Source organism: Lampris incognitus, chromosome 21, assembly GCF_029633865.1.
Source record: "Lampris incognitus isolate fLamInc1 chromosome 21, fLamInc1.hap2, whole genome shotgun sequence".
Lineage (NCBI taxonomy): Eukaryota > Metazoa > Chordata > Actinopteri > Lampriformes > Lampridae > Lampris > Lampris incognitus.
In genome coordinates, this window is record NC_079231.1 from 23,414,155 (window position 1) to 23,436,599 (window position 22,445).

Genomic DNA, 22,445 nt, shown 5'->3' on the forward strand with positions numbered 1-22,445 from the left:
TCCAATCTTGGGGGTAATCCCAGGTCGTCCTCAACGTGGAGTTTGTATGTTCTCCCCGTGTCTACGGGGTTTTTTTTCTGGGTGCTCTGGTTTTCCCCACCATCAAAAAAACATGCATGTTAGTTCTGCCCACTGCTCCTAGCTACACAGCTAGGAGGGGTTTAATGCAGAGCACAATTTCCACACGGGGATTAATAAAGTATATCAATCAATCAATCAAAATCGGTTGTTTAGCCCAACTCTGGTAGGGTGTACGTATATATAATTCAGTGATTCGAGTAAATTCTTTATATTTGAATCACTGAATTATTTTGCTCCTTATTTGTTGAGCACTTTTCCTACCATTGAGTGTTTCTTTTAACAAAGTATATATATACATATATGTATATATACAACAAAATAAAAAATATGTTTTTTTTTACTTTTTGACATAAATTGTCAAAATGGTGTATGGCATATAAAATAAGCTAAAAATGAAAACATCTGTTATTTCAGTGTAACTTTAAAAGGTACACCATGACATTGACCTGTCTATACTGACATTTGCAATTGACAAAATTCTTTCCAATACAGGCATGAGCAGCATTAGCATTTTAGCTAATCAAAATTGCTTCACTCTTTAACTCTCTCTGACACACAAACACACAAAGTAACACTAAATTGTTGTTACCAGTTTCCACATCTGATTCTGACTCAGCTGCTGCTGCTACTGGCTCTTCAGTCTGGAGCTCGTCTTTGCTGCCCTCTGCAAAACCATGAAATCAACTCAAATGAAACTCATAACTGGATTCATAATTGGATTGGATTGCATTATAATTACAATACATATAGGCATACATGTATTTTTATGTATAACATCAAGTATGTTACAATATGTATGTACAATATTGTAATGTTTAGTATACATACTTGTTATTATACAAGTATGTATAATAACAAGTAAGTATGTTGCTGTTTGTATAATTACAAGACATGTAGGCAGAGATCACTTTCATAGTGCTGTTGTGTAGGGACGTTGTATAGGATGTGTGTCTAACATTATACTACTAGAGATCTGTCCAGTCATCGTCACAGCTCAGTTTCTCATGATACCATAATTATGTTAGTCAGTACTACAAGTACTGCAGTACTTGAGATAAATCAGTACTACCGTACCGCCAAGTCTGCATTTCTCAATACCCAATCAGCGGGGTTTCCTTTAGCCAATAATTACTGCCCCCCCCCCCGATAAAAACTCTCAAAATTTGACAAATGTTCTCCCTGGTTGTGGTGTCTGGCATTCCAGTTGAAAAGTAGAGCATTATGGAAATATATGGGGAAAAAAAGTCAACTGACCTTTCTTCCAAAAATGTAGATTTTATGAAATAGGGTGGCCTGTTGGTGGATTGGGCAATTAACAAATTCATTTTTGCTCATTTAACCTTTCAGGCCTCGAGCGTGTGTGTACTCACCCTGGTGGTGCTACACATTGGCGGTGGTTGAAGTGAGTTACCCCCTTCAATGTGAAGCGCTTTGGGTATCTAGAAAAGCGCTACATAAATGTAATGATTATTATTATTATTTGTAGCAAAACGGGCTATCCACTAGTGGGCTATAGAGCAAGGGTCCCCAATTACTTTTCATAGCGGGCCGCTTTTAAAACCACGGGCCACTCAACCTCCAGCAGCATGTTGTTCGTTAGTTTGTTTTGGTGTCGATACGTTGCAGGTATTATAATTTAAACAGAGATTTTTCATCTATTTTTCGATATATTACTAGTCTTACTTTTACTAAGAAAAAAAGAATTCTTCTGGCATTTCTCCAAAAATTCTCGCGGACCATAAATCAACCCGTCACGGGCCGGACGTGGCCCGCGGACGGGACCCCTGCTATAGAGGGTCAGTGAAGGCAGATGTTGGGGTAGAGAAGAAGATGCAGAGTAGCATATCAGGAAAAGAAGCAAAGTGACGTTGCTCACAAGTGTTGCTATGCAACAATAAGGTACCCAAAACCCCTGACCACCTACGTCAAGTTACTATTATTATTATTATCTCACTGTAGTAGTATCTAAACAATACCCCAAACATAACGACTTAAAGTTAATTGTTGATTTACTTGAAGTTCATTTAGATTTAAATCAACATTGTAGCGAATTCCGGGGACAAGGCAACCACAGGAACTGCCGCGACCGGGAAGCGAACCTGTATCGCCCGCACCCCAGGAGGCATCGCTAACCGCTAGACTAAAGGGTCAGACCCGCCAGCCAGCGGCCAGCGTGTCTTCTTATCCATGCACGTTACAATATGATGGTTAACGTTTGTTTGCGCCTATAGTAAAATGAATGAGTCGTTTAGTTCGTTTTATGGAAATGTGATTTATTAACGAGAAAACCCTGCTAAAGGACAATAAAGGTACGCCGTGGCCCGCTAGCTAAACGGCACCTAACAATCACGACAAAGAGGATTTCTCTTCGTCATAATTGGATCCAGTTCATACCATAAATCAACAGGTAACTTAAAACGTTATTGAAGAGTTACTACGTAGGCTAAAACTCTTACCCTTCCTTTCTCTTTTGGAAAAATCCAAAAAGACTGAGTTGTTTTTGTTTTCTCGTACGCTCCGCCATTTCGCCTCCACGCCTCTCTTCCCGCTTTAACTTGTCACGTGACTCGGCGCCGCTCAACAGACCCGCCCACACATGCGCGCGCACACACGCACACACACACGGAGTTGGTTTAGTTAGTTTACAGACTCGCGTTTATGTTGACGGCATAAATGCAAGTTACGTTTTTTTTGTTGGGCTTCACATAGGTTTACACCCAGCCATCCATGATCCAGACCGCTTACCCTGCTGCTGTCAGGGTGGCGGGGATGCTGGAGCCTATCCCAGCAGTCACTGGGCGGCAGGCGGGGACACACCCTGGACAGGCCGCCAGGCCATCACAGGGCAGTAGACAGTTTGATAAACAGACGGTGTTGGCGCCCATACGCCCATTTCACGCAGCGGCCATCTTGGATTTAAAAAAAAAACAAAACCAAGCGGTGGGAACTTAGCCACGCCCCCTTCTTACTTCATTGAAAACACTGCTGGAAGCAACATGTCGTACTGCTGTGTACCATCCTGCAACTCCTATCAAAGAAGGGAAAGAGATAAATCTGTATATATATATATATATATATATATATATATATATATATATATATATATATATATATATATATATGTATATATTGTAACGTGCATGGATTATTAAACACGCTGGCTGCTGGCTAGCGGGGCTGACCTTTTAGTCTAGCGGTTAGCGATGCCTCCTGCGGTGCGGGCGATACGGGTTCGCTTCCCGGCCGCGGCAGTTCCTGTGGTTACGTTGTCCCCCGAATTCGCTACAATATATATATATATTCCCTAATCTTTCAATAATGGATAGCTCTGTTCTGACACATCATCTTGATAACAGGAAAATGTGTGGATCTATATTGCTTCCCACATGTATGACATATCCTCATGTGTCCAGTGAGGTTTGGGCGGGTGGCGCCGTGTGCCAGGGGCGCAACAAGATGACGTCATTAAAAGAGCGTCAGCCAAACTACTAACGGCGGAAAACGACATGAAAATATATTGCAGCAAATTAGGTGAGCGCCTCGAGAATCGCCACAGCCGGGACGCGAACCCGTATCTCTTGCGCCGCGGGCGACAACGTTAACCAGTCGACTAAAGGGCCCAATCCATTAACTTGTCTACTTATTCGTGTAGGTTACAATATTTCTGTTAGTTTCATCCATTTAAAATTATATTCGGGGCTACAGTCAAAACGTTCGGGGCTTAAGCCACGGCAAAATGACCTGGCAACGCCGATGGCTCAGTCCAAAACGACTCGAAATGGCAGCTAAAACCATAACCTGTTGCTGTACAGAAGTTTTTTGAACACCGATGGAGGCTAAAAAGACAGCTGAAACGTTGGGATCTGGTTGACATCGTGGGAATAGGACCAGATAGGATATACGGTGTTTGCCCAGGCTCTCAATAGTCATTGCCAATGATTCCATGTCTTGCTGGAGCTTGATTAATTTTCTGGACATGAGGTCATTTGTTCCTGCGTGCACTATGGCCGTGTGGACTGAAGAGTGATGTTCAATCGGCGTCGGTGAAAGTTCGGTAAAATCTGCTACTTTGCCACCAGGAGGCAGTAGGTTACGACACCGGGTAGATCCACAAATCTAATAACAGAGTCGCCTAAAACCAGAACTTAAGGCTCACTGTTTCCAGTACCACTGTACACGGAGCGTTGCTATTGTAAACTACTAAGACACCTTAGTCCCTAGCTAACGGGTCTGACCCTTTAGCCGAGCGGTTAGTGATGTCGCCTTGTGGTTCAGTACATCCGTATCGAATCCCGCACCGGGCAAGAAAATAACCGGTTACACTATGCTAGCCGCATTAGCACTGCTGGAGAGGAGGTGGCTTGTTGGTTGTACCAGCAGCGTTACCGCGTGCCCGAATAGATACAAAAACCGATGGATAAATATTACACACGGATACAAAAACGGACGGTCGGGTACATTTGCTAATGGGAGAGCTATTCCCGGAGCCATACCAATATGTGCACAAGCTCTGCCCACTAACAGAAGCTAAGCAGGTATGGGTTTGGCTAGTACTTGGATGGAAGACTTCATGAGAAAATTAATTGCTGAGAGAAGTGGTGTTGGTGGATCAGTAAGCGGCAGTCTTCCCTCTGGTCCTAATAAAAACAACAAATATCAATGCCCCAGTGACGGGGACGCTTAAAATAAGTAAATAAAATATAAGTTTGTTAAAAGAAACACTCAATGGTAGGGATAGTGCTCAACAAATAAGGACCAAAATAATCCAGTTAGTCAGGTAAATTCTCTGTGAGACAGTACAAGGCTGTATATATATACACACGCATATATAATTTTTTACATTTTTGGTATTTTTCCCCTTTTTCTGCTGACCCGGACTGGGGATGTTGTTGGACTGTGGAAAGAACATTTCGAGGAGCTCCTGAACCTAGCTAACACATCCTCAGTGGAGGAGGTAGAGTCTGAAGACTCGGGAGAAGCCCCACCCATATCCCTAGCAGAGGTCTCTGAGGTAGGTAAGAGGCTCCTCTGTGGCAAGGCGCCGGGTGTCGATGAGATTCGCCCTGAGATGCTGAAGGCTCGTCCAAGAAAAACTCCATTGCTCACACAGCGGCACATCAAAGCCAGACTGAAGTTTGCCCTTGAACATTTGAAACATGGGCCTGAGTTTTGGAAGTCTGTCCTTTGGTCTGATGAGACTAAACTTGAGCTGTTTGGGTACATGGATGTTGCTTTTGTTTGGCGAAGGAAGGGAGAGGCCTTCAATCCTAAAATCACAGTTGCCACAGTTAAACATGGTGGTGGAAGCATAATGCTGTGGGGCTGATTTGCTGCTTCAGGCACAGGGACCCTTGTTCGGGTGTATGGGATCATGAAGAAAGAAGATTATGTTGACATTTTGAAGGATAATGTAAAGAAATCTGCTGCCAGTCTAGCTTTAGTTCTCTGCTGGGTCTTCCAGCAAGACAGTGACCCGAAGCATACATCCAAGTTGGTCCAAAACTTTTTGAAGGACACCAAAATCAAGGTCGGCTGCTCTGATGGCCGAGCGGAATAAACCGCCGTTCTTGCAATCCGCTCGTCATGTGGCTGGGAGGTTCGTATCCCAGACTCACCGTAACTGGTCACGGCCAGAGCGTCCACGGGGTAAGGCATTCATTAGGCCACCCTTACCCGAGGAATAGGTGTAGATCGGTGTAGTGTTCGGGGACTCGTTCTCCAGTGGCCCCTCTGGCCCATCCGGGTGCCTGCAGCCAAGAAACCAAAAGCATTCTCCCTACGTCTCCTTCGTGGCCTGAAGGTAATGCAATCCATGCGAGGCTTCAGCGTGTAAAATAGCAAGAGCAGCCGACACGAGTTTGAAGGAAGCTGGTGTTACGAGTATCTCCTTCCTGTGTAATTGTGAGCCAGGGAAGTTATTCGACAAGAGTTCCGGCCATATGCCATTGGGTTAATAGGGTGGGATAAGGGGAAAAACTAGGGAAAAAACAGAAAAAAAAATCAAGGTCCTGGAGTGGCCCTCCCAGAGCCCAGATCTAAATCCTATTGAGAATATGTGGCGGAAGCTCAAGGTTAACGTCCATACTCAAAAACCACGCAATTTGGATGAGCTGGAACAATTTGCCATGGAAGAATGGGCTAAGATCCCTCAAGAGACATGTGCCAACCTAGTTAGGAGCTACCATAAGAGGTTGTTGTCAATTGTGAGTCAGAAAGATAACACTATTGACTATTAATTGTCAGAGGGCTAATACTTTTGGCCTTGTCATTTTTGTTTTTTCTTGTTTCAATTCAGCGCATCAGTAAAATATCTTAAGCTTAGTGGAGATTTTGTCTTTGTTCTTTTGGAAGCAATTAAACTATAAGCACTTTTGGTTATGGTCATTTCCATGGAAAAGTTAAGGGTTTCATTTGATTCATAAAGGGGGCTAATAATTTTGACCTTAACTGTAACTGTGTCAAATAATTTGTGAAAAAAGAAACGTGTTGATGATTTATATCCAGATTGCCTTTGTGTCTCAGTTGCCTCTGAAACACTGCAGCTAGCTTGAACAGCACGTTTGGTCCGACATGGTTCAGTCTGCTTATTATGCTTTAACTTGCTTCAGTTGAAGAAAAAAATCACACCAGAAAAAGAAAAAACCTTTCCACAGCCCAGATCGTTCTTTAACGAGAAGAACAAAATTTGCAAGATGAACAAAGCAAAACTAGCATTTTAGAATGAATATCAATTTGTTTGAATTTCCTGGAAAGAGGGAAGGATTTCTACTTTTAATTGCTGAAATCACTGTGATATTGATATTGCTGGCTGTGAAATAACACAAACTTTCAGTATCAGTAATTATTTCAGTATTATTATTATTATTACTATCATTATTATTATTATCATTAGAAGTGCTAGTTGGATGTTGCTGTAACTCAGTCAGCTAAGAGAGAGTGAGGAAAATGGGGAAACTCGGTCGTCAGTGACTTTGACCAGAGGAGCAAAGTGATTGAAGAGTTGAGGAGAATCATCTTCGCCATTAGGGTTGTAGAGAGGAAGCGATATCCCCCCTGCCTTTCACCACTGTTTCCCAGGAGGAGCAGGCGAGTGCAAGGCTGGTGCCACCCCCATGTGGCGTGGTTGCCGAGACCAATGGGTAGTGACAGCCCGGCTAATCTAGACTGGCTAACCAAGAAGAAAGCACAATTTGTCGCTGGAGAAGATCCATGATAAGAAGCTCAATGGACTGCAGCTCAGTTTTTAGGCCTGTGATTGCTGAAGTATAGTCATTCTTCGGTAGGAGAGACAGGATCGTCAAGGTAGCTAAGGAGCTTGACCCCGGTTATCCCTAGCTGTCCATTTAGGTTAAAGATTCACAGTCAGTGGCAGCAGGCAAATGGGGTGTACTGTAATATGTCACACACAGTCAGGCAAGTGAGATGATCCAAAGGCGGCAACTGGCCCCAACGGGCCCAGCTGCAGTGATCCAGCGCTTGACGTTGGTGTAGCTTGGTTCCCATCTAACCAACAATAGGCAATGACTTTGTAATCCGTCCAATTAAGGTTGAGGTTTGGCAGGAATGTAGCTGCTAGTGTGGTGTAATCATGATAATCAAATGTGTATCAAGAGGAGGTAAGACAGAACAGCCTCTAATAGCTTCCCCGTAACATGATAAAAAATTAAAGAAGTCCAATTATTGAATAAAGACACTTATGGGCAGAGTGCCCATGAGTACATTTGTGTAGCTTATGTAGCCCAATAAAATTTGGGATGAATGAAAATTCTTCAGTTCATTTATCATTCATGTATATTGTTATATTTTTGCTTGGGTTACATTTATGTGCTCCAAGGGTAATAACTTTCCAATGCAAAATATTTTTAGACCACTTTGTACTAGAACCATCCAATTTTCTTTTACCATACCTACATCTGGTGGAATATTCATACTACTGCAATCTTCATCAACAACTTGCAAGTGAAAAACTAAATATTTCCTTAAGAGCATGCTTCCATCAGTAACAGTGGCCTACCCCATTATTTATACAGGTAAATTATTTTCAAACTGGTTATATTAAATATAATATGATACAACATAAGGAACATGGATTGTTTCAACGGTTGTCTTTGGGTAATGAATGCTGATCGGAGGTTGCCTTATGAGCACTCTTCACAAAACACTACCGCAATTTATCATTACAGCTGAGTAGTACAGCTCATCATAATATACAATAGCTAATATGACGAAGAGTCAAGCGTCATAAAATACCATAAATTTGAAGTAATCTTAATAAAAACAGATACCTAAAAATAAATTTTCAGGTACATGACTGCTAAAATTATACAGAAAGTTGAATCAATTCACCTGGACATAACGTATATTGAGAGAAACGTTTCATCACTCATCTAAGTGACCTCTTCAGTCTCAACTGACTGCAGAACCCCCACCTTTATAAACAACACTGGTAATATGACTGAGAACAATGATCGGTTTCATATGCAAATTGCCGTGACCATTAACTAGAGTTTCAATGGCCATGTGTATTATTCACAGAGGATTGGGGAATGGCTGCAATCACAGTATTATAAGATGGCATGTACTCTTACCCCCCCCCCGTTTCAGGGATGGTCGTTCCCTCTTCACATAGATGGCCTCTTTGACTCCCCACTCAAACCAGCGTTCCTTCCTATCAAGGATGTGCACATCCTCATCCTTGGAAGAGTGGCCACTGGCCTGTAGGTGGGTGACTTCTACAGTGAAGCTGCAACTACTCTGCAACAACAACAAAAAGGGCTTCCGCCCACCTGAACGCCCTCATTCAGGTCTACACTCTAGTCCTGCTCACTACGCACTGCCAGTGAAAGGGGCCTGGCACTTCCGCCACTTCTAGCCAGACTCTTCTCTTCTGTAGTTCCCCGGTGGTGGAACGAGTTACCAAACTCCATTCGATCCACCGAGTCCCTCTCCATCTTTAAGAAGAAGCTAAAGACCCAGCTCTTTCTCGAACACCTCCAAACCTGATGCAAAGGTTAAACCTATGCACGACAGACTCCTATTGCCAACCTGAAATCTTGTCGGCCTTCTGTTATTCAGCGTCACAAGTGAGTATCTATCCAGAAACTCGTCCATTACTGCACCATTCTTATCTTTGCTTTTGCTGCCCCATAAGGGATTATGAGCATTAAAATCTCCTGCCCGCACTGCTGGGGACTGCACTTGACCCATTATTCCATCTAACTTCTCCATATACAACTGGAAACAAGGGTTATAAAAGTTTATCACCGAGAATCTTCTTGTTGAGAGCCATACTTCTATCACCACACACTCAAGCTCTGATATTACCTTTACTCTCCTGTACTGGATTCCTTCTCTTATAAACACTGCGCATCCTCCCCCAAAAGTATTTCGATATTTCTGTAAACAAAAAAATCCCAGTATTACAAAATTCAGAGTTGGTTTCAGCCATGTTTCTTGTACACACATTAACTCTGGTTTTTCTTTGAAGGCATCCACAAACCTCTTTAACTCTTGCCCATTCGCTACCAAACTCTGGACATTCCACAGGAGGATATAAAGCATTAATAACCTAAATATCACCATCATCTTCCATTCGATCCCTGTTATTTTTCCCCGTCTGTCTCCTGAGAACACATAGCTATGGAGGATCATCATCATCGTCTTCTTCCTCTTCTTCTTCCGGCATCATCAGCTGTGAGGTTGGCCGCTGAAAAGAATGCTCAACAATGTGTTGTTAAGCATATTTTGGCTTTTCGGTAAAAATAGACAGTGGTTTACCATTGCCTTCTGCCCGCAGTAAAGGAGACCAGATACTAGAGCTCCCAGCATGCCTCCTGTTGTCCTGAAGCTACCGTTGGCCAGACGGTTTGGCTTGTCTGCCAGCGACAGGTACTACACTGCCGCTGCCCAGTGTAGAGCAGGTCTGTTTAAAGGCGACCTTCAAATGCCTTGTCACAGTGTTGTTATGGGGCCTTTGCAGCTTTTTATAGGTCCACCAGTGCCACCCAATGGCCCACTGCGCCCTGGTAGCAACCGCCGCTGTTGGTCCGCGACTGCTTATTCGTCAGGTAAGCCTGCTTATTTCGCAGCTGTCCCCCATTTTGAGGGAGCGTTCCACCATCCGCCACCTGTGGACGCACTCCATAGCAGTACAGCTCTGCCAGAAGCGCTATGGAGGACAGATGGCTCAATCCTTCCAAGCCCAAGAACCCTCTCAGCAGCCTGCACCACACTTCTTACCACATATGAATGAATTTTGGTCTGCTTCACTTCGTACAGCACTTCAACAATAGAAGCCAGGGAAAGCCAACACCCTAGGGACACTCACTCTGGTAAGGCCTCTTCCCGAAAAGTTAACACCACAACCACTGAGTCACGCTTAGCTCCATCCTGAAAAACTCTTAGTTGAGTGGCTTCAGCGAGCTTCACACCGTTAATGCCCCTGACCAGTTCCTCCATAGCGATTTCAAGCGAGACACCATAGATTACCCCTTTCATACAGGCCTTACTCCCTGGAACAAATCCTTTCCCTGGCCTCTTCCCTATCGCCTTCAGTGCAACAGCTTTGGCCAGCTGAGCAGAAGCCCTACAACATACAAGTAAAATACAAGCTCCCCATCTGTCAGAATCCTCGCATTTAGAATTTCGCCCAGCTCTTCCTTAAATGTCCCAGCGAGCCGAATAGGGTTGAATGAACTAAACCGACTGCTCTTTCTTCAATTTAAAAATCACTTTAAATCCTTCTGACTGGCTGCCACCTATTCTCATTAGCTTTACCGTTCCCCGCTGATCTCCCCCTCCTTCTGACTCCTGTGATGAACTGGTTTTATTTCTCCTTTTCCTGTTTTTCATCTAACAACCTTCCCAACTCCCCCCACCTTCACCCTCAGACTACATAGTAGGTAGCATAGTAGTCTGCATAGTAGGCAATAGCACACACAAAACAAACCCTGTGCCACCCCAGAGCAGTGTTTGTCACTATTTACACCCTAAAGTAATCAACGGATGTATTGCTTGGCAAACTCCTCACTTTCCCAGAATAAGATGCTCTCTTCAAATCTGATCGACCAGATTCTACTCCATGAGCCGTGTTAGTCCCCGCCCAACCAGGAAAAGACTATAAAATCTCACTTAGCGAGCAGGCTAGCCGAAGGGGTAATGTAGTTGTGGATTGTCCAATACGCACATTTGTGAGGCGATGTCAGATGTCTGACCCTGCTCATAATCCTACGCCGTCCCATTCTGTTGCTGCAGCAAGGACCATTTCACTGGAGTGGACATGGTGATGTAAGGAAATGTGTGTACACACACACACACACACATGCACACACACAGAATGTATGAATATATGGCTGCAAACCACAATTTCCATACAAAAATGGAAATACTTCAAGTTGTACCTTTTTTCATTTCACTGCACTCGGGACTTGTACACATGTGTACGTGACAAATAAAACTCTTGAATCTTGAATCTTGTTTGCAAGTGCAAGTTACATTGTTTTACCCCCTTACATGGCACAACATGTAAGTTGTACTTCAAAAAAGGTGTAAGAAGTTTGAATTATATTCTAATGAATCAGATTCACAGGCATTGGTGCCGATGAGCAGAATACTGACAGGAAAATTTAGATTTTTTTTTTTACATTTTGATTTTGAGATACTTTACTGATCCCCATAGGGGAATTACGCTCTGCATTTAACTCATCCTAGCTGTGCAGCTAGAAGCAGTGGGCAGTCGTCATGCAGCACCCGGGGACCAACTCCAGTTCTTCTTTCCATGCCTTGCTCAGTGGCACAGACAGGAGTATAAACCCTAACATGCATGTCATTTTGATGGTGGGGGGAAACCGGAGCACCCGGAGAAAACCCACCGCAGACACGGGAGGAACATGCAAACGCCACACCAGGGATGGCCCCCAAGGTTGGACAACCCCGGGGTTCGAACCTAGGACCTTCTTGCTGTGATGCGACAGCGCTAACCACTGCACCATTGTGCCGCAAAATGAAGCAGAATTTCAGATTTCAAAAAACATAGTAAATATGGCTGGCCATATGTTCATTTATAGAGTTAGGTCATTAGTAAGGTACTACTGCTATTTTTCTTAAGCACCCTGTTATGTATTATTCTTTAGACCACTTACCATCATCATCATCATAATCATTGGCGGTCTTCAGGTGGGTGTAGTAGAGGTCGATCCTGGAGCCACATAATGGGAGGACGCCTGTGTGTGACAGCTTTTCACGTGGCGTGGCTGATGCGCCTGCAGCCACCACACGGTCCTTGGCAGAGAGATGGCCAGGGTCCAATAGCCAAGACGATTGAGGACCACCCTCTGTTGCAGCCTTCATCCACCTTCACTGCCGTTGTGACCTGCAAACATCTTCCACCAGTTCCACCGTTGAAGTCTTTGTTGGATGGCACCTCGCCTGGAACCTCCCCCTTGACCTATCCGCCTTGGGTGACCCTACCAGGAGCCAAGCTCCGGGTGGCATGGCTCTTGGGATTAGCACATGGAAGAGACCACTTACATACTTAAACTGACAGCAAATTGATTGACTCTGCCCCTTTTTGTCTGTCAGTAGAAGGCTTGCTTAAGGGAGGAACAGTGTTGTGAATGTGTTAACTTGAAGTGGAATACGCTCCTGGACTACCTCCCATACACTGTGATATGTGCCTACAAAGACTGTGCAGCAGGGGTGGGTAACCAGGGGCCATGGAGAGCCATGTGTATGCAGGTTTTCCTTCCAGCCGGACTCCACACCAGGTGACTTCACTGATACATTCCTCCTCTTTGGTTGAAGGGTTGCTAATCAGCGACCTCACCTGGTGTGGAGTCCGGCTGGAAGGAAAACCTGCATACACATGGCTCTCCATGGCCCCTGGTTACCCACCCCTGCTGTGCAGCATACATCTGGATAGGCGTTTTGCAGCGTTTCCTGCAAACAAGACTTGTTTCTCATCAAAAGTACCACCAGTGCAAGCTGAATCAACATTTTAGGAGTAATAGAGCTAGGTGGAAAAATTACCAGTAGTATGATGTAGGTAATTTAGTTGAAGTGCAGATGGAAAGTATCAAATCCGCTGAGGCGACCCCTGGGAAACAGAACAAGCTGAGAGAAGAAGACGCAGACTTGCAGATTGTTCCACAGGAATGGAAGTATGGAACCATGGCACGATCCAATGACAACGTGACTAGGGGGGGTCATATTCTGTCAGGTAACACAATCGACGGCAACCTCACATTTCTTTTATAGTTTTTATTTGTGCAAGCAGGTCTACAAATTATTGTTGGCACACACACTCGTTTGGCAAAAAACATGAACACAAATGAATGGGGGGGGGGTAAGCCTCACATTTATAACAGGCCGTGTCTTTCACGTCTACTCTTGTGTCACCGTCCTGGAGATACTTGGTACAGTTCAACCGGCCAATGGATTTCCAGTCTCACCGGGTTCCGAAACCTGCTCGGCAACAACTGGAAAAGAACGACGCACCGGCTTCAACTGGTTCTGAAGTTGGGCGGCGGGTCCGTGTCCCCCCCCCCGGTCTCCTCCCGTTCACACGGCTCAGCCCCGCCCCGCCCCGCCCCGCCCTCACGTGTCCTTACGCGTCGCCTTCCTTTTTACTTCGCCTTCGCCTCCTGACGTCACCGGAGCTCCGCCCCGAAACCGTCCCATTGCGCAGAAAGAACGGGGGAACCGGGAGTCGACTTTAGCGACGATTAATAAGGCCTCGGGGGAGTACACGTTTTACTAAATAGTCTCTATTTTATAGTGCTCGATTCTTGTCTGGGGAGTACTCAAAACACGCCGTGTCAAGGTCCCGAAAATTAAAGACACCGGCATGTTATGAATACCCACCCCCCCCGTTTTCAATAATGGTATGGTCCTCACCGCTAGTTGGGTCGAAGAAACCGAATTTGTTTGTTGGCTGCGAAGCTTTCGGGTGGTTTGCGTCAGTTAACCCGAGCCGGCGGGACCCTGCCGGACGTCCCCCACGTTCGATAGCGAGGAAGCGATGTCCACCCCGGCGAGACGGCGGCTCATGAGGGACTTCAAGCGGTAAAGGGTGCCGGGGGTTTGAAAGGGAAGAGAGACGGGAGGGGGGGATGTGATGGTTCTGGGTTTGGTTTCCCTCTCGGCGTTTACTCCCATTTATTACTCCGTTTGACGTTACCGTCCATGATTTACCCCCCCCCCCTCTCCCTCTCCCCCCCAGACTACAGGAGGACCCCCCGGCCGGCGTCAGCGGCGCCCCCTCCGAGAACAACATCATGGTCTGGAACGCTGTCATATTTGGGTAAGCCACCTTATCTTATTGCCCTTCACTAAACTGCGTTCGCCATAGTTGTGGCTCTCATAGGCCTCCTTGTTCCTCAAAGGGACCCGAATCGAACGTACAGTCGACGTCATTTCCTTGACGCAGCCAAGTCATGAACTTTTTTTTTTTGAAGTAACTCAGCAAACGTGAGCTTTCCGTTGACCCAACTTTTCTTTATTTACTTGCACTTTCAGGCCAGAAGGAACGCCGTTTGAAGATGGTGAGTAAGCTAAGCCCTCATTTCCCCTATCAGAATAATGCTGCAAGAAGGTCCTGGGTTCGAGTCCCAGGGTAGTCCAACCTTGGGGAGGGGGGGGGGGTCGGCCTCTGTGTGGAGTTTGCATGTTCTCCCCGTGTCTGCGTGGGTTTCCGCCGGGTGCTCCGCTTCCCCCCCACCCCCCCACCCCCACAGTCCAAAGACATGTAGGTCAGGTGGATCATCTGTACTAACTTGTACCTAGGTGTGAATGTGAATGTGTGTCGGCCCTGTGATGGCCTGGCAGGGTGTCCAGGGTGTCCAGTGACTGCTGGGGTAATACTATTACCCCATGCTAGTTTGACCATACAGTATGACTTTTTATATTGCTCACAGATAGGTTTACACGTAAGCTGTTGATACTATGAGTAAGTTAAATATGAAACCCCGATAATGAAATTAAGAGAACATTACGAAACACCCGTTCTTTTGTACAGTACGCTCGCGTTCTCCTGTTCAGCCTTATTTGCATTGATAAGAGGCTATGGGCGTCCCTATGAGAAATAAATTGTAAGTACAGCTGTAGATAATATTGCACAGTGTTTTGAGTGGGTCGAACACAGCAACAGATACAAATGTTAACATGTTTGAGTGTTATAATTTAGGTCTGGTGGCACGGTGGTGCAGTGGTTAGCGCTGTTGCCTCACAGCAAGAAGGTTCTGGGTTCGAGTGCTCCGGTTTCCTCCCACAGTCCAAAGATATGTAGGTCAGGTGAATCGGCCATACTAAATTGCCCCTAAGTATGATTGTGTGTGCGCGTGTGTGTGTCTGTCGGCCTTCTGTGATGGCCTGGCGGCCTGTCCAGGGTGTCTCCTCACCTGCCGCCCAATGACTGCTGGGACAGGCTCCAGCATCCCCACGACCCTGAGGCAGGATAAGCAGTTTGGATAATGGATGGATAAGTTAGGTATCATTGCTAAATATAAAGCTGGTGTGAAGTTGAGTGTAAAAGTTGAATGCTAGCAGTGGATTTTTTTTTTGTTGTATTTTTCCCTTTTTCTCCCCAGTTGTACCTGGCCAATTACCCCACTCTTCCAAGCCATCCCAGTCGCTGCTCCCCCCCTGTGATGATCCGGGGAGGACTGCTGACTACCACATGTCTCTTCCGATACATGTGGAGTCGCCAGCCGCTTCGTTCAGGGAGGAGTTTCACCAGGGGAACGTAGCACATGGGAGGATCACACTCTTCCCCCCAGTTCCCCCTCCCCCCTGAACAGGCGCCCCAACCGACCAGAGGAGGTGCTAGTGCAGCAACCAGGACACATAGCCACATCTGGCTTCCCACCCACAGACACGGTCAATTGTGTCTGTAGGGGCACCCCACCAAGCCTGAGGTAATACGGGGATTCGATCTGGCGATCCCTTTGTTGGTAGGTAGCGGAATAGACCGCTGCGCTTGATGCGCTTCATTGTTGAGAAGCTGCTCTCACAGACGTAAGTGCTCTCAAACATGCTGGCCATTGAGAGTTTAAAATCCCTGAGGAGTGGAAAGCAGGACTCAAGTAGTCGTCTCCAAAATCAAATTCCTGTCTCATTGCGCTTTGCTTGAAAGAAGGGGTCTGACTGTAGTTCACAACGTTCAAGCTACAACTCTGGGGATTGCTCACTGACAGCAGTAGAGAGGAGGGTCAGTGATGGTCTTGCCCATGCTTGCTTTGTGGACCTGGACTGGTCCTCAGAAATGTACTAAGGCCCAGGAAGATTGGGCAGATTGAAGCCGGTGATCCTTTTCAGGAACAAATGATGTGCCAGAACCTGGCTTGGTCCTGTGAGGTGGCTGAGTCGGATCTGACGGCATCGGAAGAGTTAAGGATGGACACAGTAGACCATCATTACCTCTGGCAGTTTAAATTTCCTCAACTGCTGCAAATCCTCTGCTGGGCCTTTATGACTATAAAAAGACTGTCATGTTTGTACTGAGTTTCCACCTCAGGTCCTGGGGGATTGTGGTACCCTGGAACTCGAACCACTTGGAAGCCGCAAGCTGAATTAAACAATGATATCTAAAAGTTAACGAATGACAATGTATAAAGTCTTACCCTCGGTTCAAGACTCTATCACTCACTGTAATAATAACCTTGCTATCTTTGCCTTCACTTGCCATCTTTTTTGTTGATCTTAGGTACGTTCAAGCTAACAGTGGAGTTCACGGAAGAGTATCCGAACAAGCCTCCCACTGTACGATTTGTCTCGAAAATGTTTCATCCGAACGGTATGCCTTCCCCTGTGTTTATATGAAGTGCCTGCATGAATATTTCACCATGTCTTTTGAAGGGCTTCACTTACTTTTAAAATGTGTCCCCAGTATATGCAGATGGGAGCATATGCCTGGATATTTTGCAGAATCGCTGGAGTCCTACCTATGATGTCTCGTCAATTCTTACCTCTATTCAGGTAAGACAACGTGCCAGAGGCGGCGATATCGCATTCTGGTGTAAGTAAATACTGACATTACACCACGAGAAGACTGGTTGTTGAGGGAGACAAGGTTCTTGTATTAGCTGTGCAGAAAAGCAGAGTGGTGAGAGCAGCAGAAAGGACTTGCTACAACATTGATATCCTGTGGGATTGTCTCATCTCATCTCATCAGCCGCTTCTCCGGGGTCGGGTCCCGGTGGCAGCAAGCTAAGTAGGGCACTCCAGATGTCCCTCTACCCAGCAACGCCCTCCAGCTGCTCCCGGGGGATCCAAAGGCGTTCCCAGGCCAGATTGGACGTTTAGTCTCTCCAGCAAGTTCTGGGTCTACCCCGGGGTCTCCTCCCAGTTAGGGTTAGGCTAAAGTTAGGCTTCACACTCTCACATAGATATCATGTGGGATTGTGGTTCTGGTAATACGGTGACATAACATAAATGTTGTCAGTCGCTGGTCTTACAGGCTGCATTACACAAACGTGAGACAATTTTTCGAACTTTTTCGACTGTTTTGGTGAAATGAACAGTGAATGTCTCTACCTGCTTGGTCATCATATCCACATTACTAATGATCATTTCTCATTCTCTGTGTAAATATCTTATGAAAGTACTAATGTACATCCCCAAAACGTCCTCATGTTATTGATATTTAGTTATTAAGAAAAAAGACGTGCATGTGAGGGTTAATACTCCAGTCTGTGCCCCTGACCGAGGCATGGCAGATGAACTGGAGTTGGTCCCCTGGTGCTGCACAGCGGCTGCCCACTGCTCCTAGCTACACAGCTAGGATGGGTTAAATGGAGAGTGTAATTTCCCTACGGGCATCAATAAAGTATCTAAAAAAAAAAAATCAGTCAGAAAATTGTGACATTAGGGCCTTCAGGTGGCGTAGCGGTCTATTCCATTGCCTACCAACATGGGGATCGCTGGTTCAAATGCCCGTGTTATATCCGGCTTGGTCGGGTGTCCCTACAGACACATTAGCCGAGTCAGGGTGGAAAGCCACATGTGGGTATGTGTCCTGGTCGCTGCACTAGCGCCTCCTCTGGTTGGTCAGGGCACCTGTTGAAGGGGGAGGGGGAACTAGGGGGAAAAGCGTGATCCTCCCACGTGTTACGTCCCCCTGGTGAAACGCCTCACTGTCATGTGAAAAGAAGCGGCTGGTGACTCCATGTGTATGGGAGGAGGCATGTGGTAGTCTGCAGCCCTCCCCCGGATCAGCAGAGGGGGTGGAGCAGCAACTGGGACGGCTTGGAAGAGTGGGGTAATTGGCTGGGTACAACTGAGGAGAAAAAGGGGGGGGGCAGTTGTGACATTTGATGTTGTCAGCATTGTCTAGCCCTGTAAAGTGAAGTCAGTCTTATGAAGATCTGCATCATGAACATTGTGCTACTTGAAAAAGTGGTTGCTGTGTTGCCGTTTTGGCTAATGCCTGCTTCTTTGATGGACACATCTGGTTTGATCTCACTCTAATAGACGTAAAGTACCAGTCAATAGGGTTCCATGTACTACTACTATTACTTTTGGCGGTGCCCGTTAGAGGGCGCCACAGCGGATCATCCGTTTCCATCTCCTCTTGTCCTCTACATCTTCCTCTGTCACACCAGCCACCTGCATGTCCTCCCTCACCACATCCATAAACCTCCTCTTGGGCCTTCCTCTTCTCCTCTTCCCTGGCAGCTCCATATTCAGCATCCTTCTCTCAATATACCCAGCATGTCTCCTCCACACATGTCCAAACCATCTCAATCTTGCCTCTCTTGCTTTGTCTCCAAACTGTCCAACCTGAGCTGTCCCTCTGATATACTCGTTCCTAATCCTGTCCTCCTTCGTCTCTCCCAGTGAAATATCTCTCAGTAGGCTTCCATAATGTTTAAAAACTGTTCTCTTCCCCTCTGCAGTCTCTGCTGGATGAACCAAACCCCAACAGTCCGGCGAACAGCCAGGCCGCACAACTGTATCAGGAGAACAAGCGAGAGTACGAGAAGAGGGTCTCGGCCATCGTGGAGCAGAGCTGGCGGGACAGTTGACCAGACTGGGGGGGGACAAATGGACGACTTTGGCAGAGCCATAGCCTAGGAAGGACATTTGACAGGATGCTTTTTTTGATCTGTCTGCTCTACAGGGACGACCTTTTCTACGATGTCCTTCGTCCGGAAGAACACAGGATGTTGTGATTGTAGACGTAGCCGTGCGACTGATGAAGACCCTTTCACATTTCGTTTCTCCACTCGCGTGTGCACTTTAAGGGTTTGTGTGAGTTGGACGAGGGTTTGATGGGTCAGCTGTGTTGCCATCGACATTTTATTTAGGAGGGATTGTACCCTGTCAAGCATACAAGTACATATGGACGGCACACATCGTTTGAATAATGACACCATTTAGTTTGCAGCGTCCTCGCAGAAGGTCGGAGTGTTGCATGTTGAGTTTGGCACGAGACTGAGTTTTTCATAAATCGCCATTTTGGGATCTGGTCGAGTCTTATGTAAATGGTGCAGGAGACTGGATCTGTCCTCGAGTTGGCCAGCATGCAAAGAAAGGTGCAGTCTGTTTGGGCGTCGTTGTGGTTAATGTCCTCCTCTGTAAGGTCGACTATCACATTTGTATGGAGAAGACTAAATCATGTACCTATTCTGCACAGGTTTCTGAAATGTCCTTTATTTAGTGCTTTTAATTAAAAATGACTTAAAAAATCACTTATTATAAAATCTTGGACTATTTTGTAGCGCGGCGTAATATCAAAAACCCCAAAGTAAGACTTAAAATGATTAGCGGGTGAGTGAGGTGTGGATAGTTTTTAGCTATTGTTGGTATATGTACTTTACAGGAGACCTTTTGGTCGAGGTTTGCCAATATCAAGCGGCAGTTGTACCTCCTTTTGTGTGATCTGGGTTTTATTGTAGTCTGGTGTTTGGAGGTTTTGGAAGAATTTCCGAATTATTTTCCATTTGTATTCCTCAGTGATCCTCGTTTCATACGAAGTCATTTTAGTGTGCGTGTCTGATGTCTAATCAAGGTACTTGCTAGTTTTAGTTTATTTCATGAATATTGTTTCACGATGTGATTTTTTTTAAATTTTTTTTATTCGTTCTCCATGTTGTGAATGCATCTGCACCTTGACCGAGTGCTGCGACCTGGTCTGAGGATGGCTGAGGATATCTGGTTGTGTTTGCTGTTGCATTTAATATACTTTTACCTCAAACCAAAATGTACTTGTCAGTCCCTGTCTGTAGACCCTCCATGCATTGTTAGTAGGATTTCAGAGGTCTTTGATGGGAGCTGCCTCACCAGTAACTGATGCAGGTTTGGGGGGAAACAGGAGAGGCGTGGCACTGTCCATGACACTGTTGCTTCTGACCGTAAGTGACCATGGAAGTGCTACAGTGGGTCAGTGAGGACGTTCAGGCCTCAGAGAAAGAAAGAGTGCTGTGCAAAACCAGATAACATTCATAATCCCAACCCTCTGTTCGATGTAATATCCTCTCATCATTGTAATGCTGTGCAACTGAGTCAGTCGTTAGTGATGAGATGGAGCCATCCATTATCCAAACCCCAATTATTAAAAATATTATTATAAAAATAAAATATTATTAAATTAAATATCAATTAGTTATTATTATTAATTAATTCAGTCATCATCAGCCGCTTCTCAGGGGTCGGGTCGTGGTGACGGCAAGCTAAGTGGGGCACTCCAGACATTATTATTAATGTTATTAGTATTATTAATAATATTAAATATGAATAATATATAATATAGTTTTAATATTTTGATATGTTGTACATATAAATTTTCATATTAATTTCAAAATTATATAAAGTGGTAAAATGGTAAATGGGCTGCACTCATATAGTGCTTTTCTAGTCTACCGACCACTCCAAGCACTGTACCTTGTGTGTGCCTCACATTCACACATACATTCCTGTACTGATGACGGGGGCTGCCATGCAAGCAGTAAGGGATTCGGTGTCTTGCTCAAGGACACTTCAACACGCTCTATGGAGGAGCTGGGGATCAAACCAGCGGCCCTCCGAATTCTTGACGACCCGCTTCACCTCCTGAGCCATACCACCCCATATATATATGTATATACACTACCGTTCAAAAGTTTGGGATCACCCAAACAATTTCGTGTTTTCCATGAAAAGTCACACTTATTCACCACCATATGTTGTGAAATGAATAGAAAATAGAGTCAAGACATTGACAAGGTTAGAAATAATGATTTGTATTTGAAATAAGATTTTTTTTACATCAAACTTTGCTTTCGTCAAAGAATCCTCCATTTGCAGCAATTACAGCATTGCAGACCTTTGGCATTCTAGCTGTTAATTTGTTGAGGTAATCTGGAGAAATTGCACCCCACGCTTCCAGAAGCAGCTCCCACAAGTTGGATTGGTTGGATGGGCACTTCTTTGAGCAGATTGAGTTTCTGGAGCATCACATTTGTGGGGTCAATTAAACGCTCAAAATGGCCAGAAAAAGAGAACTTTCATCTGAAACTCGACAGTCTATTCTTGTTCTTAGAAATGAAGGCTATTCCATGCGAGAAATTGCTAAGAAATTGAAGATTTCCTACACCGGTGTGTACTACTCCCTTCAGAGGACAGCACAAGCAGGCTCTAACAGGTACTATTTAATGAAGATGCCAGTTGGGGACCTGTGAGGCGTCTGTTTCTCAAACTAGAGACTCTAATGTACTTATCTTCTTGCTCAGTTGTGCAACGCGGCCTCCCACTTCTTTTTCTACTCTGGTTAGAGCCTGTTTGTGCTGTCCTCTGAAGGGAGTAGTACACACCGGTGTAGGAAATCTTCAATTTCTTAGCAATTTCTCGCATGGAATAGCCTTCATTTCTAAGAACAAGAATAGACTGTCGAGTTTCAGATTAAAGTTCTCTTTTTCTGGCCATTTTGAGCGTTTAATTGACCCCACAAATGTGATGCTCCAGAAACTCAATCTGCTCAAAGAAGTGCCCATCCAACCAATCCAACTTGTGGGAGCTGCTTCTGGAAGCGTGGGGTGCAATTTCTCCAGATTACCTCAACAAATTAACAGCTAGAATGCCAAAGGTCTGCAATGCTGTAATTGCTGCAAATGGAGGATTCTTTGACGAAAGCAAAGTTTGATGTAAAAAAAATCTTATTTCAAATACAAATCATTATTTCTAACCTTGTCAATGTCTTGACTCTATTTTCTATTCATTTCACAACATATGGTGGTGAATAAGTGTGACTTTTCATGGAAAACACAAAATTGTTTGAGTGATCCCAAACTTTTGAACGGTAGTGTATACATACACATATGTATAATCCAGTGAGTGAAGTAAATTCTTTGAGACAGTACAAGCCTGTTTCATGCCATAAGCAATCATCAGCT

At 45.2% G+C, this 22,445-nt stretch overlaps 1 protein-coding gene and 1 long non-coding RNA gene across 2 annotated transcripts; one reads left to right on the forward strand and one right to left on the reverse strand.

The window, feature by feature from the left end:
- On the reverse strand, window positions 1-12,385 carry LOC130131320 (uncharacterized). The gene is made up of 3 exons (XR_008812376.1): window positions 12,222-12,385; window positions 671-745; window positions 1-86 (listed from the first exon to the last, which is right to left on the reverse strand). It is a non-coding gene; the product is annotated as an uncharacterized LOC130131320 (long non-coding RNA).
- A 1,321-nt stretch (window positions 12,386-13,706) lies between these two features.
- Window positions 13,707-19,815, forward strand: LOC130131353 (ubiquitin-conjugating enzyme E2 A-like). Its single transcript, XM_056301017.1, has 6 exons — window positions 13,707-14,142; window positions 14,300-14,380; window positions 14,596-14,621; window positions 16,781-16,870; window positions 16,964-17,052; window positions 18,972-19,815. The coding sequence occupies exons 1-6, from the start codon at window positions 14,099-14,101 to the stop codon at window positions 19,098-19,100; spliced, it is 459 nt and encodes a 152-aa protein (XP_056156992.1). The 5' UTR covers window positions 13,707-14,098; the 3' UTR covers window positions 19,101-19,815.
- The last annotated feature ends 2,630 nt before the right edge of the window (window positions 19,816-22,445 follow it).

What these genes read in the sequence shown, in the direction of transcription:
- LOC130131353 (XM_056301017.1), top strand. Translation starts at nt 14,099, where the DNA reads ATGTCCACCCCGGCGAGACGGCGGCTCATGAGGGACTTCAAGCG. An exon ending in CTCATGAGGGACTTCAAGCG is followed by an intron (nt 14,143 to 14,299) that starts GTAAAGGGTGCC and finishes TCTCCCCCCCAG; the next exon opens with ACTACAGGAGGACCCCCCGG. An exon ending in CAATTCTTACCTCTATTCAG is followed by an intron (nt 17,053 to 18,971) that starts GTAAGACAACGT and finishes TCCCCTCTGCAG; the next exon opens with TCTCTGCTGGATGAACCAAA.